At 39.3% G+C, this 13,377-nt stretch overlaps 1 protein-coding gene across 1 annotated transcript; it reads left to right on the top strand.

Moving 5' to 3' along the window:
• Positions 1-6,656: 6,656 nt before the first annotated feature.
• Positions 6,657-11,511, top strand: LOC135473923 (uncharacterized). Its single transcript, XM_064753864.1, has 3 exons — positions 6,657-6,810; positions 8,768-8,974; positions 9,313-11,511. The coding sequence occupies exons 1-3, from the start codon at positions 6,676-6,678 to the stop codon at positions 9,433-9,435; spliced, it is 465 nt and encodes a 154-aa protein (XP_064609934.1). The 5' UTR covers positions 6,657-6,675; the 3' UTR covers positions 9,436-11,511.
• Positions 11,512-13,377: the final 1,866 nt, after the last annotated feature.

Below are 13,377 nucleotides of genomic sequence, written 5' to 3'. Positions count from 1 at the left end.
AGCCATCTGCTCCCGGACATTTTAATACTGACAACGAAAACGTTTCAGATAAGCAAATCGTTGCGCCAAGATCAATGAATACTTTAGCTCTGTGGCTTCTGATCCAGAATCTCAAATTCCTTATTCCTCTGAGAAATTGTATGGACTCTCTTGGGGCGGTAAACCTGAATTTTTCTGTGACAAATGCTATCACTCCAACTATCCACAATTAGAAATCATCGTCCCCGGGAGTTGATAGAATATATGGCCGATACTAAGTTGATGTCTGCATATATAGCTCACATACGTACTTTATTACTTTTCATGGCCAAAATTCACAAATTGCCTTAAACAAAAAGAAATTTCTCCTGTGTATGCGTCAGTTTGTAATGTTTTATTACCACGGTTGACCAATTTTTAACTTCCCATGTTTTAAGCAAGATTCTGGAAACATAGCTGTAAATGTGATGGCTGACTTTATTCAAACAAACAATGTCAGATCTCCGGAACAACATTGGCTTAGGATAATAATATTGTAGTGTGTTGACATATTGAATCTCGTCTGAGATGTTTTATCACAACCATCGCCGACATTACCTGGTGATTACTTGACAGATTTGATCAACTTGGTGAAGGGGTGATAAGTTCATGCAGAAACTCTTTATTTCGTTTCCAAATAGGTATTTTTTTTATGATCCTTGTAATGCTCGGTGTTCTTTAATTCTGTCTATGCGTTGTTAAACCTTGTCACTGTTAAGTATAACTATTACATCAAAGAGACTTGTAGTATATGAACGTTATGAGCTGATAATAAATATTTCTACCTTTGTGTAATCAACGTCTATAAACCACAATTATTTTAGCTTGAGTAAACATCCACGCTGAAATGAGTTTGGTCTGGCTGTATGATGAAGAGGTATACAAGTAGTTTAATGGAAAATATAACCTTTCGGTTGTATAGCCTTATAACGTCAGGTTCCATATATATTTATAAATGCACTGATATTTGCTTTTATTAATTGATTGTTTATTGTTTTTGTGCAGTATGCGGGAAGTTGCCAAAGACAGAATGAAGCCAGAATGCCGATTGGGGGAGGCTGAGGAAGGTGGTGAGCACGTGATATAATGCGTATACATGTATATATAGTTTATATAGTAATTTCTGAAATGGTCAGTTTAGTGTGCAACATTCACAAATCATAATACTAGGGATTTTCAAACTTTGTGTTTCACATTTCATGAACACTGTATTTCAGGGGTTTCTCTTTTTACAAATTGTGACATACACGTAAACCTACACATTAGCTCAGCGGAACAGTACGACGCCATTTATTTATTTATTTATTTGATTGGTGTTTTACGCCGTACTCAAGAATATTTCACTTATACGGCGGCGGCCAGCATTATGGTGGGAGGAAACTGGGCACAGCCCGGGGGAAACCCACGACCATCCGCAGGTTGCTGCAAGACCTTCCCACGTACGGCCGGAGAACGACGCCATTTAAGAGAGAGGGATAAAGTTGTGTGGTAAAGTGAACAATTCATATTTTCTTTTATTCACATAGTGCTTGCGAGTTTAACTCTGGCTTCCGATGGAGAATTTCTGGATTCCATGGGATGTATTGCTTATGGAACATCGGTGACAATAAATATTCTGCAGCTTTTATGTAGATAACACAGGAGTAACGGTAAATGAACCCGTGGCCTGTATTCAGTCATGTGTAAAATTAGTTATACTCGCTCTCAAAATTGCCCTTCCTCAGTGAAACCTAACAAGACAAGCTCTACATAGAGAAGTGTAGGACGTTCATAATATTTTGTACTTTTTCTAATTCATAATTTTAAACTACATAAGCTTGGTTTCCACGCCAAGAAGTCATTGCCTTGGGCGACGTCATAATGTGTGTATAACAGGAATTTGAACACAACTGACTTACAAAGAGAAAGCGACTATTTTAAACTGATGAAATAATCTGAAATGTACCAAAGATGAGATTAAACTAAAACATATCAATTTATTTCTATGCTATAACATTGAATAATTTGGTGATAGCCAAGATTGATCTCAATTGCACGTTCTCAGTTGTCGAATTAAAAATATGATGGTATCATATATAGCCTTGGGTGTCTGAAAGACTAACGTGAAATGCAGGAAATTTGCTGAACTGTGGAGGACTGCCGAGGGTCCAGCGGGGAAGAAATCCAGGTCAAGCGCGCGTACAAAATCTATTTTACTTATTTGGGTTCTACCCAGCATGCCCGGTCTTGACATTCGCAACTCTGCTAAGGTCATTGTACAGTGGCATATAAACAGAATTGCAGATGAAGGCCTCTTTGTTAGCTTGGATTGATTGAACGTTATTGTACAGGTCATGGGTACAGAGTATCCTGGTGTGGATCATCTTATCAGATTAAGGTATCTTTGTTACATAGCCCTTTGTGCTGACCTGTCCCTAGCCACGCCATCGGTAAGCTTTGTACACAGACTTGTAAACATTATAACCTACGTTCCACTTCATTAGTCTTTGGATTACGGGCTATTGTGCTGAGGCTTTGGGAAATCCGCATTAATTCAAATATAAGTTGATACACGCTGATTTGAAGGAGGACTTGAGTTCGAATTTTAATTATAGAGATTTTCGTAAAAGAAAGAGGTAAGGGGATCTCTGTGCAACGGTTTACTGATCCGACTCTCTATGAATTTAAGGCCATCCTAATACTTGCCTGTTTCGTTTTTTTAATGTTTGCTTGAAAACTGTGGCATATTTGTTTGTAATGAATTAAATTTTTAAAAAAATCGTCTTTTTCATTGATTGTAAATTGCATCATATTTGTCGTTGTATGGACTTGTATGGTATTTCGTCATGACGTAAACTGTTTGTTGATCAAATTTTTGGTCTGGCTATGTAAGATACATTTGCGCAAATAAGCAATAAATATTCTCAGCAGTTTTGCTTTACTGTCATTTTATTGGAAGGGAAATTCCATGGTTGATGTTATTCTTCGTCGTTCCTGAAAATATCTGGAATTGTTTCACCAATCTATCCTCGCAATAAAGGTGTTGCTGTATATAGCCTTCGACAAGTGGAGATCCACTGAGTACCACGCGAGCACTATCCACTCCCCTATTATCTATAGATGCTGCTCTTTGAATGTATCAGGTTTTCTATGTAGCCTTCGTGGACTGTAGAAATACTGGGAGTTTCGTAAGCAATATCCACTCCCCGACCATCCGACCTACACATTGAATGTATCAGATGTTACATGAAACCATCGTGGGCCCGAGCCTGCAGGCTGTGACGTAAGCTATACACACTCCCACCTGTTGGTACAGCTCTACGGTTTGACAAATGAGACCTTCATCCAAGTGATTATAGTTCTAATACTTGCATACGAGCAGAGATCTTCTGGAAGCGTTTGCGTAGCTATTGGGTTAAAGGAAATAGCATACATATGTTTACCGGTGCAGCATCAAGACAAGTAAACGTGAAAGAACATGCTGTACTATTACACCAGCTCGATAATAACGGGTAGAGCTAATGTCATGATTGGTAGAAGCGATTTAAACTGTTGAAAATTTGCTAAGGACATCTGTAATTCTTGCTGTATGCTCTTTCTGATCTGCAGTTAATCTGATGAATGATCATAAAGCGGAACCATGGAATCCCAGCGAGGCAGCACGATAAATACTGGGTATGTCGGCATTGGGTCAGGCTTGTTACAAGGAAACCTTCGCCAGAAGAACGAAATAATGTTAAAAACGGCGTTAAACGCCAGTCATACGACTCGAGCGCAAGTCAGTATAAGGTTTAAAATAGTGGACAACTTGCGGATGATCGTGGGTTTTCCCCCAGAGTCTGCTCGGTTTCCTCCCACCATGATGCTGACCGCCGTCGTATAAGTGAAATATTCTTGAGTACGGCATAAGACACCAATCAAATAAATAAATAAATGTGATAGTGGTCTCATGCTTCTAACTTGACAGTAATTACAAGGCCCACAAGACGATATAAATAGTACGACCTGTTTTAGTTGTATCACGATGCTCTCTCTGGAGAGTAGAGTTTAAAGTTGACCGCTATGACCAGATAATGGCGGGGTCATTTCCCTTAGACAGGTCTTTTGTGCATCCGTAAATACACGTGAGTATTGTAATAGGGTATTGTAATATACGTGTCCGAGTGGTAGAGTGAGGTCAGCTAAAAAAAGACATCTGACGTTTATGCGTGTATTAGAAACTGGGCCATATATACACCTGACATAAGGACTGGGGGTGTGTGATATGAGAAATAGGGTCATCTCATATATCTTATCTCGTATAAACACCACAGTGTTCATCGCATACACATGTATGAGACACTTGTATTCACGGACTGTTGTTCTGGTTAACGGACAAAGTGTAAGATTATATTTATTTATTGATTTACTTATTTATTTATTTGGTGTTTTACGCCGTACTCAATATTGCGCTCATTCGAAGGCGGCTAGCATTACGGTGGGAGGAAATCGGCAGAGCTCGGGAAACTCACGAGGATTTGCAGATTACTGCAGACCTTCCCACGTACGGCCGGGGAAGGAAACCAGCATGGACTGGGCTTGAATTCACAAAGATCACATTGGTGAGAAGCTCGTGGTTTATTGTGCCACACTGGTGTGCTAACCCCTTCGGCCCCGTGAGTTTTTAAGGCTCTTTATAAACGCTATGTTAAACGGATATGTACATGTCTTATTACTTTAAAACCATGCACAGCCATAGTGGAATTTGACAGGACGCCTATGTCTTGACACGCACGCAGTGTGTCTTGATATACCAGACTCGTTAAGCTGTTCATCGCGGTTACACGCACAGCCTTTGTCACTCCGCAGTAAAGCTAAGGTGGACATAACTCTCACCCGAGTTGTCTTGTTAGGGACAAGAGATTAAATAAAGCAGTACAGGATTGCAGGTATGACGTTATTTCTGAGGTTGATTTGAAGTACCAAGCTTTCGTCTTATCTTGACAAACCGTAACGAGGACATTTGTCTATAATCAAAGAGAAGGATTTTCCCAATTTGTGTAGGTTTGTTTTTCTTCTATTAACTTTAAGAAGGCCAGCTGGCTTTGATGTTATAGGTCTACAGACAACATCCATTCTCATTCATTTAGAACCCAACATTTGATTCTGCATTTCTGGCTTGTTCAGAGCCTTTAAATTATGAAACGTCTTAAAGCTTTAGTCGACAATTCATTCAAACACTTCCATAATTAACATATTTTGTTCAGGAAATTTACAAATTTGTACACTGATTCTTTAATTATTGCAGAAAAATGTAGCAACTACAATAGTAGGTGTTCAGATAGTTTGCTAGTCCTATGCTTGACCTGCATGTACCTGTATCCTCACGAAATGCCCACAGTTCACATTTCTCATATACGGTTATCAGTCGTTATATTCCATGGGACATCATCAGGTGAGATGACGTCTGTTTACTGGTGTCAGTGATAACCAACTTCTGACACCAACAACACCTGTGTCTTCTTGGGATTGTCAGCCAAGAGTTGTTATTCACGGGAAAGGTTGGGGACCAGTGACGATGAGACTGATTATGGTGACCGTTCTTTAACAGCGCAACACATGTGTCTGTTCTATAAAATCAAATGTACGTCCTCGACGATTTGGCTACGGACATTTCATGAACGACGAAACGGTATTATGATAGCTGTATATTTTTTTGTATATATGCTTGTACATGTAACATCTATTTTTTAAAAATCATTCGATAGTTGTAGACTGAATCAAGTCATTTATCAAATCATCTGTAAGAGATATTAATTTGTAACAGTACATTAACCATATGTGTGACAAGAATTATTGTTTTGCGGAGTAGATTTTTTAAATCATTGTTTATCTGTGAAACAATAACAGGATATGGATACAGTTCAGTACGGAAGTCATCCGTCAACAAACTAACGGGGTTATCATTAGGTACAACACGTTATCTTGAGATTCCATCAGGTATATAGCGCAGTGTACTCCCTGGAGAGCGAGTTTGTCCTCCATTTATTGAACCTGTGCAGAGAAGCCAATTGAACAGTGACGTAGCAGACGACAATGCCTAGGACAAGTCCTAGGCACAACGTATATATGCATGTATCACAAACTGCCGACATCTTATTATTCTTTTAGGGGGCCTCCATGGCTCAGTCGGTTAGCGCGCTAGCGCAACGTAATGACCCAGGAGCCTCTCACCAATGCGGTCGCTGTGAGTTCAAGTCCAGCTCATGCTGGCTTCCTCTCCGGCCGTACGTGGGAAGGTCTTCCAGCAACCTGCGGATTTTCGTGGGTTTCCCCCCGGGCTGTGCCCGGTTTCCACCCACCATAATGCTGAACGCCGTCGTATAAGTGAAATATTCTTGAGTACGGCGTTAAACACCAATCAAATAAATAAATAAATAAAATAAATTATTCTTTTATAACAGATTAAGTTAGCGCAGCGTAATGACCCAGAAGCCTCTCACCAATGCGGTCGCTGTGAGTTCAAGTTCAGCTGAAGCTGGCTTCCTCTCCGGCCGTACGTGGGAATGTCAGCAGAAACCTGCCTTCACCTTACAATTTCACAGTCGTTGAATACTCCAAATATTCTGTAATACAGTGTAAAATATCAATCACAGATTACAAAGTTATTTTGTTTACAGAATTATCAAACTGGTGAATATGAAAACAACAGACCCTAACATTGATCGAAAAGTGGACACTAAAGCGGGACTGGTAAATTTAGCCAGCTGGCAAACAACGGACGCTTGGCTACAGAGAATGGGGAACCAAAACTCGGCTCAAAGCTCATCCAAGGTAAGAGACCTTTAGATGGGAAGACAAATGATGAAGAGGTTTGGATGTTGGTGTATTGATGAGCTGACGTGTGTGAATGGGTTGAGAGTCAACTCCTGTGTGTGCGTGCGTGCTTGCGGATGGATTGATGGGGAGTCAATACGTATGTGTGCTTGCGTGTGTACGCGCATACAGATGGATAGATGCGGAGTCACTTTGTGTGTTCGTGCGTGCGTGCATGCGGATGGATAGATAGGAAGTCAATTTGTGTGTGTTTGTGTGGGTGTGCATGCGGATGGATTGATGGGGGAGTCAGTTTGTGTGTGTTTGTGTGGATGTGTATGCGGATGGATTGATGGGGCAGTCGGTTTGTGTGTGTTCCCTGGTACGTGCTTGCAAACGGATTGATGGGGGGTCAGTTTGTGTGTGTGCGTGCGTGCATACAGATGGATAGGTGGGGGGTCAGTTTGTGTGTGTGGGTGCGTGCTTGCATGCGATTGGGGGAGGAATGAGTTCGTACGTGTTCGTGCGTGCGTGCATGCGTATGGATAGATGGTGGAGTGAGTTTGTGTGTGTTCGTGTGTGAGTGCATGCGGGTGGATAGATGGGGGTTAGTGTGTGTGTTTGTGTGTTCTGAAGAGAGTCATGTGGTTGGGGAGGAGTGAGTTCGAACGTGTTCGTACGTGCGTGCATGCGTATGGATAAATGGTGGAGTGAGTTTGTGTGTGTGTGTGCGTACGTTCATGTGGTTGAATAGATGGGGGAGTCAATTTTTGTGCGTGTGTACGTGCATGCGGTTGGATAGATAGGAGAGTCATTTCGTGCAGGTGAATGAATAGGTAGGAGAGAGAATGGATGTTCTTACAGGCACACAAAAAGTCTAATAACATCTTTAACAGCTCAGCTCAACATTGTTAAGTAGATGTTATTCAGCTAAAGTTAGATTTCTATAGTGAACCCTTAATCAATTAGGGTAACTCGTCAACAACTGCGTCATCTCACGTAAAGTCGATGTCTTCTACCTATTAGACATCTCATTTGATAAATGGTCTATGTTGAAAGAGAGGATGTCAAAATATTCACGGACCAATGGATAGCCACAGAGACAAACAATGTATTAAGTCGCTTCTCTCAGGTAAAAATAAAGCCTATGAAATGTTAGAAACACAATAGGTCATCACATGCAGTAAGCAAACAGCTGCATTCATAGGTAATGTATGTCAGTAGGGTCAACATAATATGACAACTGCCTTGTAATAGAATATGTTTGATAAACTTCTGATCAGCAGCTTAAAAGCTACATTGATTCTGTCGAGTATGTTACCGGAACATCACCAGTGCATGCTCTCAGCATAGAGTACGTAGAGCTGACAGCTTTGCTCTTTGTCAGAGTGTATGCAATAAAAAAAAGATCCGCTAAGCAAAATATAACATACAAAACTCTGCTGATAATGGAAGCACAAGTATCAGACAATTTTTTGCTGATAACTACGGGCTAAGAGCTCTAAGTATTTATTGCATTTGGACGTGAGAGTACAAGTTTCAATCCATATGTAGACTATCTTCTTTGTCGATGCACTACCCGTAACTACCCGTATCCACGTGCGATTGCGTAAAGTAATGCCCATGGCCTTGCCTTTTTGCCAATAAACTGTTCTTCAAAAACGAATTTATTTCGAAGTAGGTTAAGGCTATCGTCTGGCAATGGAACGATAGTACAATGGTGCGATTGTGGCCTTAGCCGGCTTCCGGAAATTAACTATTTACAGACAATCACGGTCTGTATTAAAACATAAAGGCGAAGTGAGTGTTCAAGACTGAGTAGGAGACGAGCAATTTTAGGTCATCCTTAACATAAGCTTACCTGTAAACCTACCTCATTGAAGGATGACCTCGATAACGATTGGATAACGATCCGCTAGTCAAACTGTACAAGGGTAGTACACGTGTTAGATTATTTTTCTGTTATGTTTTGCAGATTTGTCCCCGAGACGTCAGCATAAACGCGTGTCCACGTGACCTGGGGTCCACCAACCAGGAAGTCAAGGAATGCGCTAAGACCACGAAGAATCTCAGCACATGTGATCAGTATAGAGAAAGCTGTTGCTTAGCGGTGGAAGAGGCGGACTTCATGTACATGCCATGTCCCAGTTTTGTAGCTGCCTGTGACATCGACTTGCATTTTGTAAATATACTTGTGATATGTTTACCAAACTCTCATGGGAACTGGTCTGACTGCAAAATCTTAGACAAGACTGTGTTGTTGATTTCTATCAAAGTTTTAAAATCGGGATTAGCTTTTGAGTCTGGAATGTTGTCATTTTTCACTTATCAAGATTGGTGGGTTTTTTTTTCAAGAATATTTCACTTATGCGACTGCCCTAAGTATTTTGTGAGAGAAAATTGGGCGGAGTCAGGAGAAAATAATTCCTATGTACTCGTTGTTGCTTTTCCATTTTTTCTACACTGCTTGATTTTCTGTTTATGTAACCTTATGCTTCCTCCTTTCCCCCATCATTACAGCAAATCCTCTTTGAGCGTGGGATCTGGAGCAGTGGCCCCTTGGACAGGAACTCGTTGACCGTCAACGATACTATGCTTTGTAGAGCGGAGGAGCGACGTGAAGGACTAAGCCAAAAGACGTAGTGGTTAAAAGCTTCATCATCACATTCCTGTCCCTTCGTTGTGTGCTTTAATGGCTTATAATGAATACCAAGGTGCCATAGAATCTACATCGTAGTGTCACTGATCTGAAATCAGCGACTTCAAGCATCGCCCAGAATTAAGCCCAGCAATGCTTACTGAAGCCGTTTTGAAGAATCGCCATGCAGGTAGATGCAGACCGTATCTGTTCCGCCAATCTCCGATTATGCTCAATCCGACAAGGGCGGAAAACTGTCAGTAGTGTGGATTTCTTTCCATGAATCCACGTCAGACGGACAACTCACAAAAGAACTTGGTGACATTAGGATATAAAATCGGTATTATATCGTTGGCCTGCTGTGATTCATACGAAGTTTGTGAAACTTTAGCTTTTCTGCTGTTGTGAAAATTGCGTTGCCTAAATTATATTTAATGCAACAAACACAAACCGGGTGAAAACCATGGTGATTTTAGGATGTAGATTTTCGGTGTTTAAAGGAGCTAATGGTGTTTGGAAATTCAAGGATCCTTGCTTAAAGATATAAAATATGTTTATTTGGTGAAATCAACTATAATGGAAACAATAAAACAATATTCAACAGAAACGACATATGCTAATACTTTGACAGAACTAGATCTAGAACTGTTAAACTTTACAATTAATACACAACTACTCCTTGATGTCATGCTGATGCAGATTCGATGTAATACCATTGAGTATCCTGCCAGAAAACGTGAAGCAGCAAAACACGAAGAAAACAATATCCAGGAAGACACTGAGAAAGTTTAGAGGTAAAACCAAGGATGCGAGTATATAAAGATAAAACGATTAGAAGAATTAAATAATTTTTTTTCGATAGGCTTAAATTATTTTTTGATCAAAGGTGCCAATTATGGGTACGAAAGAGATGAACTTTCTGTAAACCAAAGAATGGCTATAATAACCTGTATGCCCAAAGAGGGCAAAAACTCGACATTATTTACAAAGCTGGCTCAGTTTAAAATATAACAACATTTCCTCCTCTGTATTACAATGTGGTTTTTTAATTGACAAATTCTGTATTTCAAGAGGTTGCACACAAGGGGACCCTCTGTCACCACATTTATTTATACTATGTGTAGAGCACTAATAAAAAAAATTCAAATTTAAAAGGAATTACCGTAGGCGAGACACAATACAACGTTAATCACTTTGCAGATGATACAAGTCAACTCATTCTTGTTATATAATTACTCTGTACCAACTGGGAATGGAATGTGATTTAGCAGACTGACCGCTCAAAACTCAAAAAACCTCAGTGACAAATTAAAGCACCGTTTTTGGTCAGAAATATTTGATTTTTGGGCAATGTTTCAAGAAGAACACCCATGTGATAACTGAAAATCAGCTGTATCCCAAACTGTGTCCCAAAATGATATTAGAATAGGTTACCAATCAGTGTTTTATATACAGTGGTATTTAAAACGTATCTAATATGTAAATGACCTCTTACATGCTAATGGGACAGAGCTAATGGGTTTTGGTGAATTCAAGTTAAATATGGAATTAACACTAACTTTATGCAATTTGCAGGTCTGTTTAATGCTAATAAAAATTATCTGCAGAAATTCAAAAAGAGAGAAACAAACATTGTGTACCCAATAATCGCATATCCTAATAGTTTACTTTTGAATGACAGAAAATGCATTTTAAGTACAAATAGTTTCCTTTTTAAGATACATGTAAAAGGGTCATCTCCGTGAGATCTATGCCAAAGAAAAACCAGAACTCTAGAAGATTAATCTTTTGAATGTAGCAGAAGTAATGAATTCTGGGATGATATAAGTGAGTGGTTCAAAACTTCCTCGCATGGCCCAGTGAATTTAACGAAACGGGTAGTTCTTCTGAGAATGGACAGCACAGATAAGGTCTTTGATAGCATGCTAATTTTGGCTAAATTGTGTATTTATCAGTGTAAGTTTAGAAAACAAATGGCAAAAGCTTCAGCTTTTAAATATGTTCTTAGATAATATTGGGAAATTGAAAGGGTATCCTTCTTATATTCAAGGAAAGAATTAGCCTTTGACAGATGATAAGAACTTTGGACACAATTGCTCACATCTCAACCGATCTAATGGAATAATGATGAAATATTACGCTGACCTGCATTGTAACCAATCTCATATATGCCTGTATTTCTAATAAAAGGTATCATTTTTATGCACAAGGAAAGAACTAACATTTGACAGACGATGGGAATCTTGGACACATTTGTTTATATCTCAACTGCCTTAAGGTGGAATATTGGTGAAAATATTGTATTGCCCTGCCAATCTTATGTATGCCTGGACTTCTGATACACAGCCTGTAAAAAAAGACTGTCGTTCATGAAAAGAAAAAACAAATGTGCCCAAACCGAACTTTGATCTTATTTACATTTATAATATATTCAGAAATATTATCATAATTCAGATTAAATACATGTGTTTAAACAAAAATTTACACTCAAATTAATTTATTAGACGTGTGTCACATCATTATTTAGAACATTATTATGTAAAGATGACAAATACCAAAGGTGATTCCAAACACTCACCATATAAAAATATCTTCAAGTTCCCTTTTCTCCTGAAAGAAAATATAAACAAAATAATAAAGGCCATATTGGCAAATAGGTTTTCATGCTCTGTCATCTAATTTTGGGAACAATTTTATTTTTTCTTTCTTTTATAACTGTTCATGTAATTACTTAAACAGCATCAAATTACCCGCTCCCTAGCACCATGGCTTAAGCAGAAGTAGGTTAAAAACATGCTGTGGTGTTAACTACAATTTATTAGATGTCACTGGTTTTGGATCACTTAAAATGCTGTGTCGATATAACATTTGGCATACAAAAACAATAAAACAATGCCGAGGTACCAGATCTAGGGAATGCTAAGTCCACCAGCAGAATCCTGGTTTTAACACCCCTCACTCGTACACACCACGCACATTTGGTAAAACAGGTTTGCATGACGTCACCGGATCAACTGCCTTCTAGTCTGAGGGAAATATTTTGACAGCATCAAAATTGGTTAACATAGGTAAAGTCGAGGAAATTTCCATTTTCTGAATGTGCACATTTTAGCTTACATAGAACTGCAATATTTCAGTTATGCAATATCACACAAATAATTCGGAATACTTTTTAAAGAGTATGTGAGACTTCGGGCATGTTCCGTTATACATGACACTGGAGTTAATCACTGTCTGCTATATTGATCACGACATCAGTGTAGACCACTGTCTCTTATATCGATCACAAGAAATCGGCGTAGATCACTGTTTGTTATGTCGATGACAAGACATCAGTGTAGACCAGTGTCTGTTATATCGATGACAAGACATCAGTGTAGACCAGTCTCTGTTATATCTATGACAAGACATCAGTGTAGACCAGTGTCTGTTGTATCGATGACAAGACATCAGTGTAGACCAGTGTCTGTTTTATTGATGACATGACATCAGTGTAGACTAGTGTCTGTTACATCGGTCACAAGACATCAGTGTAGAACAGTGTCTATTATATATGCCAGTACCAGGAAATACCATTGCTATGCTTATTTTACAACCCAAGTAAGCCCATTACACCATGTAGGGAAGTAACCACCGGCTGGCTAAAATTCGAAAAATTCTGTCAGTGGAGAAAAAAAAAACACCCCAAAACACGTAGTGAACGAGATTGTAAGAGTTACCTACTTCGAGGTGTTCAGCAGACGGTTTGCACAATGACGTCAATAGGCATCACGTGATATGGTGTACTGATTATACGTGTATTTCATGAGGTCAATAATTATATAAGAAAAGACGGGAATATTTCAAAATTGTGAAAGAGGCAAGTTAATAGATATGGTGAAGGCAAACGCTGAGCATGGTTTTCGTGGACTTTCTTTCTTCTTGTTCTATCCCCTGAGTACTGAGTC

Source organism: Liolophura sinensis, chromosome 8 (genome assembly GCF_032854445.1).
Source record: "Liolophura sinensis isolate JHLJ2023 chromosome 8, CUHK_Ljap_v2, whole genome shotgun sequence".
In the NCBI taxonomy this organism is placed as follows: domain Eukaryota; kingdom Metazoa; phylum Mollusca; class Polyplacophora; order Chitonida; family Chitonidae; genus Liolophura; species Liolophura sinensis.
The sequence above is the reverse complement of the archived record's forward strand: the minus strand, read 5'-3'. Positions and strand labels throughout refer to the sequence as shown.